General features: G+C 38.8%; 1 protein-coding gene across 3 annotated transcripts in view; it reads left to right on the top strand.

The window, feature by feature from the left end:
- Positions 1–6833, top strand: part of LOC136862705 (coiled-coil domain-containing protein 77) — a 216034-nt gene extending 209201 nt beyond the window's left edge. For all 3 annotated transcript variants that reach the window (XM_067138914.2, XM_067138915.2, XM_067138917.2), the window contains one exon: positions 5343–6833. In XM_067138914.2, the coding sequence (XP_066995015.1) occupies positions 5343–5666 (324 nt within the window). In that variant the 3' untranslated portion in view covers positions 5667–6833. The remainder of the gene's footprint in view (positions 1–5342) is intronic.
- Positions 6834–16101: the final 9268 nt, after the last annotated feature.

The raw sequence follows: 16101 nt of genomic DNA on the forward strand, positions 1-16101 counted from the left end.
ATAACATATTTATTAGAATCCCCATCTGTCGTTGCTGACAGATCTTTATTACTACCAGCCATTGCGCTACTCTTGTTTAAATTACTCTGTGCGGTGGAATTCTTTCGACCTTTCTTATCCTGATTCATTATGATATAAACTTTAACAACCCCTGTATTTCTTAATTTGATAATACACGGTTCACTAAAACATTTTCTCGAACTCCAAAATGCCTATCAAGTACATATAAAACACTTCCCCGACATGAATTTTAGAATTTCATCCACACCTGGCAAGTGCACCTACGCTTATAAACCTAGTAGATGTACCAATCATTCAGCAACATGTTTCAGAACTGTTTGTAAGATTAAATATAGTATGTAAATTAAAATAATTGCCTCACACTTGGGCATTAATTGAATTCTTAATATAATTACATACAATAAAAATTAAATGAATGGAATTATTACCTGAAATATCCGGAATTTGTGCGCCAGATTTCACCAAAATGGAACCTTCGAAGTTTGATAGAGCATGATAATTATCTCTTGCAGGATGTGTACATAAAGCTGCATTCTGATACATCCCCTACGGGCCTTACCTAACCCTCTGAAAATGATTGAACAGGTAGAAACTGCACGTAGGTTCTCCTATAACTTCTCCACTGATTCTAAAAGTGTTCTTCATGTATCTAGCTCCCAGACCATTCTGGAACGTTTCGTCTCCTTATATAAAGGGAGCAGGTGAACGCAAGCTAGTTCAATTTTGAGCTTGCTGAGTGAGTGTTTGCCAGCGATCGTCACGGGAAAGTGCAGCTGAGGACAGTGCCGTGAAGTGTGTGAACTGCTGTGACTGTTGGATTAGCATGCTACAGCGTGGACTGCCTGCAACTGCCTGCAAATGCAAAACAGTACAGCTGTGTAAGGTGGGATTTTGAAGAACGAAGACTATCTTATGTGTGCATATAAGATTGTGTTTTTACGTGTGCGAACCATGGGAAATTGTTGATAAAACTGAGGTAATCGAAGGAATAGGAGACCATAAGGCTGTAATAATGGATGTAGGACTCGTACCAAAAAGGCTTAATAAGAGGGTTACACAAGACAAGAAATTGTACAGAAAAACTAAAGTTGAGGAATTTGGGACTTACCTTAAATCACAATTCAGTTGCTGGATAAGTGAAGGAAGTAACGTGGATACACTTTGGGCTAAATTTAAAGGAATCATTTGGGAAGGAGAGAAGAGATTTGTACCTGTTAAGAGGGGTAAAATGACCTCAGACCCTGTTTATTATACAAGGGAAATAAGAAAATTAAAAAGAAAATGTAGAATAGTAAACAGGAAAATCAAAGAGGGTAGGGAGAGTAGCGAAACTAGAAAACAGCTAATGAGGGAACTGAATAGAGTGAAAAAGGAAGCAAAAAAGAATTGTATGAATGGCATACTTCAAGAGGGTAATGACCACAAAGGGAAATGGAAAAGGCTGTATTCATATATCAGGAATCAAAAAGGAAAAGGAATCCAAATTCCTACAATGGTGGGAGAAGGGGGTGAACACTATTTAACAGATACTAGGAAAGCAAACCTATTTAGTAGGGAATTTAGAGATTCAGTAGATGATTGTCAAGAGTTGGAAACCGAAACAGAAGATAGAGAGGGAGAGAGACAGAGGGAAACAAGAAGCTTCTCATTCACAAATGAAGATATTTTCAGAGAAATCCAACTGCTTCAGCAAGGAAAAGCAGCAGGAAGTGATCAAATTACTGGGGAGGTATTAAAGACAATGGGGTGGTACATAGTGCCTTATTTAAAATTTCTCTTTGACTATGTCATAAATAATAGTGTAATACCAAAGGAATGGAAGGAATGTATAATAATACCAATTTATAAAGGAAAGGGTGATAAAAGGAAACCAGAGAACTACAGACCAATCAGCCTGACCAGTATAGTTTGTAAAATACTGGAGAGTTTAATATCAAAGTACATCAGAGGGATATGTGATGATAAAAATTGGTTCATGAGGAGCCAGTATGGATTTAGAAAGAAATTTTCTTGTGAGGCACAACTGGTGGGATTTCAGCAGGACATATCAGATCAATTGGATTCAGGAGGTCAGTTAGATTGCATAGCCATAGATCTTTCCAAATCCTTTGATAGAGTGGAACATGGAATATTATTAAAGAAATTGGAGGGAATAGGATTGGACGTAAGGGTTATACGTTGAATAAAAACATTTCTAAATTCAAGGGTTCAGAAAGTCAAAGTAGGAAGTAATGTATCTCAGGAAGAGAAAGTTTGGAAGGGAATTGCACAGGGTAGTATAATCGGTCCGTTACTTTTCTTAATATACGCAAATGATTTAGGGAACAATATAACATCAAAAATAAGATTGTATGCAGATGACATAATTGTTTATAGGGAAATAAACAACATTGAGGATTGTTCAGAATTACAAAGGGTCCTTGAAAGAATCCAACAATGGGTTGAAGAAAATAATATGAAGGTTAATGGAGGCAAATCAACTGTTACAACTTTTACAAACAGGAGCTTTAAAACTGAATTTGAATATACTTTGGATGAGGTAGTTATCCCAAAAGATGGCAAGTGCAAATACTTAGGTGTGAAATTTGAAGGGTCATATTGATGACATTGTTGGGAAAGCATACAGATCGTTACATGTCATAATGAGGCTACTTAAAGGATGCAACAAAGAATTAAAAGAAAAAAGTTACTTGAGTATGGTTCGTCCATTATTGGAATATGCAAACAGTGTTTGGTATCCTCACCAAGAATACCTAATAAAAGAAATAGATAGTGTGCAGAGGAAAGCAGCAAGTTTTGTAACAGGGGATTTCAGGAGAAAGGGTAGTGAATCAGAAATGTTAAAGGAACTTAGGTGGGAAACTTTAAGTAAGAGAAGGGAGAAAACTAGACTTATAGGATTATATAGAGCCTATACAGGAGAAGAAGCATGGGGAGATATCCGTGAGAGGCTTCAGTTCGAAAATAATTATATCGGCAGGCCTGACCACAAATATAAAATTAGAAGGAATTTTAGCAGAAGCGATTGGGGTAAATTTTCTTTCATTGGGAAGGGTGTGAAGGAGTGGAACAGTTTACCAGGGGTAGTGTTTGATCCTTTTCCAAAATCTGTACAGATATTCAAGAATAGAATAAACAGCAACAGAGAAAATAAATGAAGTGTTAGAGGGCATTCGACCAGTGCACGTTATTGTAAATTAAAAAAATGTGTGTGAATAAATTAATTCCATCCCCTGGTCTAAGGAGTTTGGACAGCCAAAGTAGGGGACTGCCTGTAGGGGTGAAGTACAGTGGGGACTTTGAGGGCCCTGGGACCGCTACGGTAGCTGTGAAGGCCCTTCAGGAACTCTGAAAAGTGGTGGCAAAAGGGGCTCTGGTTAAGACGCAGCAGGTTGTTATGCTACTTAGGATCCAGAAGGGGTAAAAAAAAAAAAAAAAAAAAAAAATTGTAAATAAATAAATGCAATGTAAATATTAATCTTATACCAGTCGTATAGTATCATTTGAAGTAATTCCACATACTGTATATCAGTTGACTATATTTGTAAGTAGTACAGGGGATATTATAAGTAGAATTTTGTAAACAATATAAATTTATTAAGGATGAGCTGTGTGTTTAATAGAAAACATTGTTAGCGTAAATTGTATAATATTGTATTATAGGAAACATTTTTTCTCTTGTTAATTTAATATTTAGTGCTTGACAATAATGTATTTTAGTGTACCATTTGCCACCGAGGTAGACACCTCATTTGCAAATAAAGAGAATTTGATTTGATTTGAACTATGGATTGTGCAGCCGCAATTTGAATACAGTGTAGAGTGATTTGCCCTAGGGTGCAAGTGCGTGTATATGTGAATTGTGCAAGGTAATCGTTGAGTTTGTAAGAATAGTCTGTAGTACTAGTGTGAAGAACAGAGGGAATAAGAAAGAGTACTAGCGAGTGTAACTGTGTAAAAGTGAATCCTGTTCTATGATTGTAAGTGTGTTCTCGGTAAGCCTGTGTGTTAATGTGTAAAGTAAGCAACTAGGTAATAAACCTTATTACAGAAGCCACCAGTCATGGTGTACCACTTTGATACAGTACCCTTTGAAGACTGATACTAACACTTGGTTTTAGAGACACTTTTGCTTGTACAAACACGCTGTTGGTCAATGCCTTGAAGCCAGGCCGTAGATTACTGAAAGTTGCCATGAGATACAGAAGACCCAGTTAATTTTAATTTCGTGTGGCTATTTCTAGCCGAGTGCAGCCCTTGTAAGGCAGACCCTCCGATGAGGGTGGGCGGCATCTGCCATGTGTAGGTAACTGCGTGTTAATATGGTGGAGGATAGTGTTATGTGTGGTGTGTGAGTTGCAGGAATGTTGGGGACAGCACATACACCCAGTCCCCGGGCCATTTGAATTAACCAGTGAAGGTTAAAATCTCCGACCCAGCCGGGAATCGAACCCAGGACCCTCTGAGCCGAAGGCCAGTATGCTGACCATTCAGCCAACGAGTCAGAAGACCCAGTACATGTGATGTGTATTCTAGCACAAGGGTAATATAAGTATTTGCAAGTAAACTACAACACTGCTCCGTTCATCAATAATCAGTTATTGATAGACAATGGTTCGCCGGATCGCCTCCTCCCGACATGTGTAGATTTCCTCATCCCTATTCAGTCTCCAAATGTCCAAGCTTGTTCAGGCATGCATGTCCAATCATGAGCAAGAGATTTCCCATGCTATGGTACCTACGCGGCTATTTCCTGAGCGTGCCCGAACCTATTATTTTGGGCCCATGGGGCTGACTTCAGGATATCCATGTCCCAGACTTGGATTCTCCATATGATTCACAAAACTTTCCCTGGATTTTTTTCCAAACCTGGAAGCAGCTGTGTGTTTCTCAACTGCCTGTACAAAATAAACTACTAGTATCTAACATGACAAGACAAGGAAAGAAAATGACACACTCCTCAGCTTCTAACAAGACTTCCTTAAGGGACAATTAGATTTGAGGCAATAATACAGTTTGTAATCTAAGGTATCTATCTTTAACCATATTTCCCTGAAGGCTCTACATTGTACCACTTTCGTATGTGTGATCTATTTATAGTGTAGTCTTTAAATTCATGTTTGGGGCCGATGACCTTCGATGTTAGGCCCCTTTGAACAACAAGCATCATCATCATCATCATCATCATCATCATCATCATCATCATCATCGTCGTCGTCATTGTCATTAAATTCATGTTTTCTGTATAGAAATAATAATTTGTCTTATATGGGAGTTTATGGAAGATACTTAACTGTGGTTTATTCTTTATATCTTTACAGAACCAAATAACAAAGGCAATACGCCATATCGAGACCCTCAAGACTGATTATAAAAATCTTGAACAAAGAAGGCTCGTTGAAATCCATGGCTTCCATAATGCCATCAAGTTGATACGTTCTCGTTTAAGGGATTTAGAACGACATAATCTGCAAGTGAATCATGCACTACACAAATTGACAAAACCACCTGTGATTCAGTCTTCTAAGAAGCATACTTCGGCCGTAAATGACACGATTACTACAGCTGAAAATTTGCGGAAGGGTATTCTAGAAGCAAGGAGGAAGATTGATGATGTGGAGGCTGCTCTCAGAGCCTCGAAATAAAAATTACTGTTGAGAGATACCGTATTTCTCCGAATCTATGACGGCTCCCACGTCTTCCTACTAAAATTTAAATCAGGCCTAAAAAGTGCTTTTTGAATTCATGTATATTCCTTTCTTGTACAGTACGCATTCTTAGACTTATCTTTGTCTTCTCGCCAGCGCCGAACATTGGCTTTAGTTATACCCTACTTTCTTGCGGCTGCACAAGTATCCTTCATTTTCGCGAGTTTCATAACCATTAAATTAAAATTGGTATCATAATATCGAAGAGAACCCGTTGAAAATTTGCCGGCAATACGTGTTGTCTCTACAATACGATGATCCATAGGAAAATATTCCTGCTGTCTATAAAACTGTTAATTTGTCCAAGGGTCAGGTACAGTAGACACGTTATAACTCTGCCACTGGGTAGCCATGGCCTTTCTAAGAATTCGAATGCCAATCGCTCGTGCTGCGAGCCTGTCTCCCGCCAGTAGAATGTCATTCTCTCTTCACTATTTCCCGCCTAATAATGACTCGGACGTTAAAGGTCGAGTTTTATGCGCGGGGGAGTGTGTGTGAAGGGAAACAGCATAATTCCCGTGGTAGCTGCCAGTGGTGTTCATTCGCGAATGCAAGACGACCCTTGATTTTTCGCAAGATATTCTGAGAAAAAAGTCATCTTGGATTTGGAGAAATACAGTAATTTTTAAATATACAGTACATATAACCTTTTTCTTGTTTTCCATACAACTGTGGAAGTGTTTACATGTCCCTTTGAGGATTGTGCAAGTGTTTTGTTCTCTCCAATGTTGTCAGTGTTTCTAACATCCTTTATCCATAATTAAATTTTATTTCATAAATAAAGCTAGAAATGTTTATTTTCATTGTTATTTTATTATTTTTATTTTATTCATTTATTTTAATGTTTCCAGACATTGACAACATGGTCTTTTATTGGTGCTATCATTGCAAGTTACTTGATCTAGAATTTGCAGCATACCTGGTGAATATTTGAGCAGAATACTCATGATTGACTTCTGATTATTAATAATTCCTTATGGGTACATGTTAAGAGTGGTGCCCCTACATTGCTATTTTAAAAATAAATGTACTACAAATGTAGATGGATCACTGTCAGCATTTACATTTTTGTATGTATTTGAAATTTGAATTATCAACTAATTACATAAGTACAATTTTTGTAAATCCTGGTCATTTATGATTTCTGGAATGTCCTTTTTGGAACCTGTTATGCCTAAAAGTACCTATACATACCCTTTGATTTTACACCAAAAAAATTCATATTACTGCCAGTAATACTAACCTTGTCTAATTTTTGTGCAAAATTCTGCACTGGCAGAAACTAAAATCCCTACACCAAGAAGACATTAGTTTAGAGGAATACCGAGCTCGATAGCTGCAGTCGCTTAAGTGCGGCCAGTATCCGGTAATCGGGAGATAGTGGGTTCAAACCCCACTGTCGGCAGCCCTGAAGATGGTTTTCCGTGGTTTCCCATTTTCACACCAGGCAAATGCTGGGGCTGTACCTTAATTAAGGCCATGGCTGCTTCCTTCCCATTCCTAGGCCTTTCCTATCCAATCAATCAATCAATACTGATCTGCATTTAGGGCAGTCGCCCAGGTGGCAGATTCCCTATCTGTTGCTTTCCTAGCCTTTTCCGAAATGATTTCAAAGAAATTGGAAATTTATTGAACATCTCCCTTGGTAAGTTATTCCAATCCCTAACTCCCCTTCCTATAAATGAATATTTGCCCCAGTTTCTCCTCTTGAATTCCAACTTTATCTTCATATTGTGATCTTTCCTACTTTTATAGACGCCATTCAAACCTATTCGTCTACTAATGTCATTCCACGCCATCTCTCCGCTGACAGCTCGGAACATACCACTTATTGAAATAATAACAATAAGTTATTTATTAGACCACCTAATCAATACAAAATCGTCTTGGATGATTTACATAAATTTGTTAGCTAATAGTGGGACATGTTTCGCCTTCCCTGAAGGCATCATCAGCCATAGTCTTAACCTTAAATTAAAAATAAGCGTCTAAATGACATGTAGTAATGAAATGAATTTTAAAATCTTGAAGAGATTTGAAGTAAAATAACATTAAAAATAACAATGATGGTTTGAAAATACAATGTGATGAGATACAATAGTGGAAGTATTAACAAAATTAACATTAGAAGGCTGCTAAAATAAGTACAATGGATAAAACAACAAATTGTTATACAACAAGTAGTAAGATTGCATAAAAGTAAAGTTGATAGTCATGGCGGTTATAATTAGACGATGGCGAAAAATCTTATATAATCAAAGTAAAGAGGAGAGAATAAAAGTCAAAGTTAGTCGAGAGATCCGAAGTTCATCATGATCTTGAAGATAAAAGACGAAAGTCAGATGCATATGGTGAAGTTGTAGAACACATTGAGGATATGAAGTTGATGAATAGAAGTTGAAGAACAGTTTCAAATAGGATCACTATGGACCATCTCAAAATTTGAAGTGATGTTCAAATGTTGTAAATTGTGAGTTTGTAGATACTCTAGTTGAAAAAGCATATAAAAGTGGAATCATTTGACGGTGACAAAGATAGCTTGTAATATTATGAGTTAGAAGTATTTGCAACAGTAGACTTCTTGCTACGTGTGTTATTACATGTAACATACCACTTAGTCGAGCAGCTCTTCTTCTTTCTCTCAATTCTTCCCAACCCAAACATTGCAACATTTTTGTAACGCTACTCTTTTGTCGGAAATCACCCAGAACAAATCGAGCTGCTTTTCTTTGGATTTTTTCCAGTTCTTGAATCAGGTAATCCTGGTGAGGGTCCCATACACTGGAACCATACTCTAGTTGGGGTCTTACCAGAGACTTATATGCACTCTCCTTTACATCCTTACTACAACCCCTAAACACCCTCATAACCATGTGCAGAGATTGGTACCCTTTATTTACAATCCCATTTATGTGATTACCCCAGTGAAGATCTTTCCTTATATTAACACCTAGATACTTACAATGATCCCCAAAAGGAACTTTCACCCCATCAACGCAGTAATTAAAACTGAGAGGACTTTTCCTATTTGTAAAACTCACAACCTGACTTTTAGCCCCGTTTATCAACATACCATTGCCTGCTGTCCATCTCACAATATTTTCGAGGTCACGTTGCAGTTGCTCACAATCTTGTAACTTATTCATCACTCTATAGAGAATAACATCATCCGCAAAAAGCCTTACCTCCGATTCCACTCCTTTACTCATATCATTTATATATATAAGAAAACATAAAGGTCCAATAACACTGCCCTGAGGAACTCCCCTCTCAACTATTACAGGGTCAGACAAAGCTTCACCTACTCTAACTCTCTGAGATCTATTTTCTAGAAATATAGCAACCCATTCAGTCACTCTTTTGTCTAGTCCAATTGCACTCATTTTTGCCAGTAGTCTCCCATGATCCACCCTATCAAATGCTTTAGACATGTCAATCGCGATACAGTCCATTTGACCTCCAGAATCCAAGATATCTGCTAAATCTTGCTGGAATCCTACAAGTTGAGCTTCAGTGGAATAACCTTTCCTAAAACCGAATTGCCTTCTATCGAACCAGTTATTAATTTCACAAACATGTCTAATATAATCAGAAAGAATGCCTTCCCAAAGCTTACATACAATGCATGTCAAACTTACTGGCCTGTAATTTTCAGCTTTATGTCTATCACCCTTTCCTTTATACACAGGGGCTACTATAGCAACTCTCCATTCATCTGGTATAGCTCCTTCGGCCAAACAATAATCAAATAAGTACTTCAGATATGGTACTATATCCTAACCCATTGTCTTTAGTATATCCCCAGAAATCTGATCAATTCCAGCCGTTTTTCTAGTTTTCAACTTTTGTATCTTATTGTAAATGTCATTGTTATCATACGTAAATTTTATTACTTCTTTGGCCTTAGTCTCTTCCTCTATCTCGACATTATCCTTGTAACCAACAATCTTTACATACTGCTGACTGAATACTTCTGCCTCTTGAAGATTCTCACATACACACTCCCCTTGTTCATTAATTATTCCTGGAATGTCCTTCTTGGAACCTGTTTCTGCCTTAAGATACCTATACATACCCTTCCATTTTTCACTAAAATTTGTATGACTGCCAATTATGCTTGCTATCATGTTATCCTTAGCTGCCTTCTTTGCTAGATTCAATTTTCTAGTAAGTTCCTTCAATTTCTCCTTACTTCCACAGCCATTTCTAACTCTATTTCTTTCCAGTCTGCACCTCCTTCTTAGTCTCTTTATTTCTCTATTATAATAAGGTGGGTCTTTACCATTCCTTACCACCCTTAAAGGTACAAACCTGTTTTGGCATTCCTCAACAATTTCTTTAAACCCATCCCAGAGTCTGTTTACATTTTTATTTACCGTTTTCCACCGATCATAGTTACTTTTTAGAAACTGCCTCATACCTGCTTTATCAGCCATATGGTACTGCCTAACAGTCCTACTTTTAAGACCTTCCTTTCTATCACATTTATTTTTAACTACCACAAAAACAGCTTCATGATCGCTAATACCATCTATTACTTCAGTTTCCCTATAGAGCTCATCTGGTTTTATCAGCACCACATCCAAATATTTTTCCCTCTGGTTGGTTCCATCACTTTCTGAATCAGCTGTCCTTCCCATATTAACTTATTTGCCATTTGTTGATCATGCTTCCTGTCGTTCGCATTTCCTTCCCAATTGACATCTGGCAAATTCAGATCTCCCGCTACAATCACATTTCTTTCCTTGTCGTTTCCCACATAGCTGACTATCCTATCAAATAATTCCGAATCCGCATCAGTGCTACCCTTTCCCGATCTGTACACTCCAAAAATATCAAGTTGCCTATTATCTTTAGAAATGAGCCTTACACCTAGAATTTCATGTGTCTCATCTTTAACTTTTTCGTAGCTTACAAATTCTTCTTTCACCAGAATGAAAACTCCCCCTCCCACCTTTCCTATCCTATCTCTACGATACACACTCCAGTGCCGTGAGAAAATTTCTGCATCTATTATATCATTTCTCAGCCATGATTCAACTCCTATTACAATATCTGGTAAATATATATCTATTAAATTAATTCTATTCCTTTCTTTACAATACTTCTACAGTTCAACACTAACAATTTTATGTCATCCCTACTTGATTTCCAGTTCCCTGTTCCCTTATCACCGCTCCCTAGGCCATCCCATTTCCCTGAATGTACTTCCCTATTACCCTTCCAAACAAATTTCCTAACTTACACGTACCACTGCGGTTTAAATGAAGGCCATCCGAGCGCAGATCCCTTTCTCCTACCCACCCATCATCGCCATAAGACGTATCTGTGTCGGTGCGACGTAAAGCAAATAGCAGTTTCGAGGAATGAAATTTGGACTAAGCAATTGTCCAGGTAATACATTTATTTGATTAAAGTTTCCAGGTCACAGGTTTTAAGTATGCGCAAGAAGACATGTGATATGTTGGTACATCAGTAACTGCTGTAGTCGCCATGATTTTGAATGCAAGTGTGGTCATGCGTTGTCATACAGGTGCCATATGTTGTTTTTCGGGATGGAGTTCCATGTCTCGCATTTGGTCAGTCATATCAGCAACAGGTAATGCTGGTATTGGGTGACGCTGGATTTATTGCCCATAATCTCCCATAGTGCTCAATGGGAAAAAGATCTGGTGATAATTGAAATACATCAAGCACTCATTGTCACGATGTAGATCCCATGCTAAGCTTGGAATGCATTTTTATTCCCATTAATATGAGAACTCAGATGTTTATGGATTTAGATTCCTGTCTGAAAATCTCCTTTTCTATTTATACGACGTCTTTAACATCTTCCTTTCATAAATAAAATTATTGTATGAATGTCTCCCAAAAAAAAAAAAAAAAAAAAAAAAGAAGCAAAGAACACTAGTTAATAAAATTTCAAACGTCATTTGTTTTTTCATTGAAATAATTGAAACATATGCCCACTACTATAAGAAGAGTTCATTATAATAAGTTCTGAGATTTGTAATGGTAGTTTAAGCCGCTGAAGAAGAGAACTTTGGTTCTTGAAACATGTTCGGTGTATTGAAATTGTAATATTAGGGTTGACAAGATGGACATTCATATTTAATTGACCTTTTAATGTGATAGTTCTGGTGATCTCGCAGGGTGAGACAACCGGTTGACACTCTGTAGAGTAAATTGGGTAACAGCAGCGTCATCCTTTTGGAAAACACCCTCTTGAATACTGCGAATGAATGGCAGCACAACCAGTTCAATCACCAGTCTGACATACAAATCCGCTGTCAAAGTTCTTGGGATAATGGCAAAAGTGCTCCCGCTGTCAAAGCAAATACTCTTCAGACCATGTCTCGTGGTGTAGGTCCATTGTGTCTACAGTGCTCACAGCTTGGCTTTAAATGCTCACCTGGCCTCCTCCTTCCCAACCTACAGCAATCACTGGCACCAAGACAGAAACGGCTCTTATCTAAGAATACAATAATCTCCACTCCACCCTCCAATGAGCTCTAGCTTGACACCACTGAAGTTGCAGATGGTAGTGATTCGGAGTTAGTGGCATGAAAGCTAGAGGATATCAGGCTTGGAGGTGGCTAATTAGCTCAAGACTAGTATTAAAGCGAACTTCATAAGGTAAGAAATGATTATGTAATACTGTCTGGAACTCGATCCAATTTGAAAATTTATTGATTTGTTCTAACGAAAAACTACTTAAATGGAAAGACGTTTTAGGATAGAGAAGACTAATAAGTTGCTGATAAGGAGCTAATTCTGTTTATATAAACCTCCTAAGATGAAATAACCAATTAACTAATGTTACATGTAACAAGCTTTAACAGCTTCATTTTAGATAAAAACCTGTATTGACTGTAAAATCAAGTAGCGAATATTTAAGAATAGCTTAAATATTTAAGTCGTCCGCCTGTTCAGTATATAACATAATTTATTATATCTAGTATATGTTTCTTCCCCTAAAGGACATCATCAGGTAGAATAAATTACCCACGAAATTGAAAAAAAAATGCTATTTGTTCGGGGCGTCGACCCATGTGGATCTTTTGCCCCTGTAATTGGAATGGCGGTAGTGTGGAATGTTGAATGTGAGGAAAGGAAGATTAAGGACATCACAAACACCCAGTCCCCAGGCCAGGGATATTAATCATTACAATTAAAAATCCCCGAACCGGCCGGGAATCAAACCCGGGGCCGCTGGGTGAACCCAAGAACCTACTACGCTGACGTAGCAAGGGGGAGAGGTGATACTCCCACGTGGTGCGTCCCAGGTGGTGGATAGGGGGGTCCTAACTGGCTTGCCGGCGGACTTGAGGGAAATAAAATACCTCTCGCGGACCAAGCACACAACCCCCTGTGGGTGGGGGACGCAGACGAAGAATACACCCACAGTATCCCCTACCTGTTGTAAGAGGCGACTAAAAGGGGCGCGCAAGGGATGATTGTATTAGAACCATGAAACTACTTGTGATTAGTACCACCAGCGGGAAGCACCATGGGCCGCTTTTACTTGCGCGTAGTACCACTGTGTTAGGTACAAAATAGGTTTGTGATTAGTAGCAACAGACTGCGTTGCCGGCTTTTGCAGTACCTGTGATTAGTACCACATTAGGAGCGACACAATGGTTCTGGCTTGCCTGTGATTAGTACCCACTATATGAGAAACACCATGGGTTAGTGCGAGTCCCTGTGGTTAGTACACATATGTGATGAACACCATAGGTTCGTGTTGTCTGTAAATGGCGCCGCAATGTGCGAAACACCATAGGTCTGTATTACATGTGCAAATTTCTTTAGCTGTGTGTAGTACCATAATGTGTGGAATACCGCAAGTCTACGCTACTTTGATTAGTACCGCAACGTAACAAATACCATGGTTCTACTTTCCTAGCGATAAGTACCATTATGAGGGGCCGATGACTTGGATTTTCTACTCCTTTAGACTACAAGCATCATCGATTCAGTATTATGCTATAGAAGCAGTCCCTTGGTCAGTAATACTATTGTTTTACGTCAGTTTCTGTGAATGTGAGGCATTGCAGGTTGGATCCACTGATTATTTTAAATTCATATCCATCCATTCATTCTTCCTCCTCACGTTTTGAATTCTGGTCAGTGGAGGATTTTGGAATTTTAAGTTGTCATTTCATTTCGTCTCATTTCGTACCATTAGGGGCCGATGACCTCGATGTTAGGCCCCTTTAAACAACAAACATCAAACAATCAATCAATCAATCAATCAATCAATCAGATAAAGCTTCTCCTACTCTAATTCTCTGAGATCTATTTTCTAGAAATATAGCAACCTATTCAGTCACTCTTTTGTGTAGTCCAATTGCACTCATTTTTGTCAGTAGTCTCCCATGATCCACCCTATCGAATGATCGCATGCTTTAGACAGGTCAATCGAGATACAGTCCACTTGACCTCCAGAATCCAAAATATCTGCTATATCTTGCTGGAATCCTACAAGTTGAGCTTCAGTGGAATAATCTTCATTGCAGGTAATGCAGGCATTGGACGACAAGAAGAAAATTAAGAAGTCCGTTCTACACAGTTTCTGCCAGTGACAGCTTTGACACCAACCACATCGAAAGATACTCCCGTATCGGAATTCTTGCCTACACCATATCATCATGTGCAGTTAAAGGCGTTGCTTAGAACAACCTATGGATCCATAACTTCATTTCTGGAACGGCTTTTTACCAAGAACACCGATACGAATTGTGGCGTTCGATATGAGGATAAGAGTTTTTGGATTGGTGATTCGGATGTTGAGATAAGCGATAATAGCATCATGGTAGGACGTTCAGTATAAACCGACAGCGCGCCTTCTAGAGCTCCTTCTCTCGAGAGCCTCTGACATCGAAGATTACGCTAAAGATGATCTCAAGAAGTACAAGTCCATCTTACATGCAACGAATGTCTATCGTCGTAATTACAGTCGTTCGGAGCCAGTCAGTGAATATATGAACGTTAAATATAGAACGATCATTGCAAAGTTACTCCCCATCTCGGGGAGTGTTAGACGTACTGTTTCAGCCTTTGTCGTCGCGTTTAAGACATTAAAACCTCTCGTCGATAGTTTTTACTAGAATAATGACAATACACATTTTAAACGTCTACAGCTCTTAAAGGCATCAGTGTGTCACATGGTCTACTCACTCGCCACACGACTTGACAAATGAAAGAGACATCAACTTGCTACGGGCGAAACAGTATCAGCCAGCAGAATGACGGTCCAGGTTATCTTCATAACATGATGTTACCAAATAATACACTAAGTGGAAATAAATGTAGCTGTTACAGAAAATACTCAAGCACACGCATATATCACTAATTTGACAGGGAAAATATGGATGCTGGGATTAGCAGTCAATATGGATAAAATGGAATATTGTATTGTTGGAAATGAGCAAGGTGAGGATTTGAAATTTGAGTTTGGCTGGGTGAGAAATGTGGATGTGTTCATGCAGTTGGGATCACTAATGGACAAGTCTGGCTAATGCGTTGTGGATATATCCCACAGGATAAGTTGAGCAAGTGTAGCTATTAGATCTTTAAATGGGATCTTGTGAAGTTGGCACATATCCAGACGAACAAGGAAAGTGCTGTTGTCTGTTGTGGTTGAAAGTATTCTAACATACGTCTAAGAGTATTGGACACTGAATGAGAAAGGTTTAAGATTGAGGCTGTGATAATATATGTGTTACCGGGCGAGTTGGCCGTGCGCGTAGAGGCGCGCGGCTGTGAGCTTGCATCCGGGAGATAATAGGTTCGAATCCCACTATTGGCAGCCCTGAAAATGGTTTTCCGTGGTTTCCCATTTTCACACCAGGCAAATGCTGGGGCTGTACGTTAATTTAAGGCCACGGCCGCTTCCTTCCAACTCCTAAGTCTTTCCTATCCCATCGTCGCCATAAGACCTATCTGTGTCGGCGCGACGTAAAGCCCCTAGCATGAAGAAGAAGAATATATGTGTTACGACGGAGCACGAGAGCTACCCGCTTAAATCAGCTGAGGAACGAATGTATAATAGCAGAGATCGATGCAAAGGAACCAGTTATGGATTATGCTGAAGCACTGAAATGGTAAGGACATGTCTGATGAATGGAGGAACAGTGATGGTGACAGTGTTTGCTCTACTGGGCTCCACCAGGTAGATATTGTCGAGTGGGACAAGGGGCACTCTGGAAGGGAACAATAGCTATAGCCATGGAAAGGAGAGGTCCATGCGAAGAAAACTGGCAGGATGGATATATGTGGCATCTAAGAATAGACAATTGCTGATAATTGAAAATGCCTGCAATAGTAAATTAAGTATGTAAGAAAGGAACTTACACAGAAAATAGTTGTT

The sequence above is a fragment of the Anabrus simplex genome, chromosome 2 (genome assembly GCF_040414725.1).
Source record: "Anabrus simplex isolate iqAnaSimp1 chromosome 2, ASM4041472v1, whole genome shotgun sequence".
Taxonomy (NCBI): domain Eukaryota; kingdom Metazoa; phylum Arthropoda; class Insecta; order Orthoptera; family Tettigoniidae; genus Anabrus; species Anabrus simplex.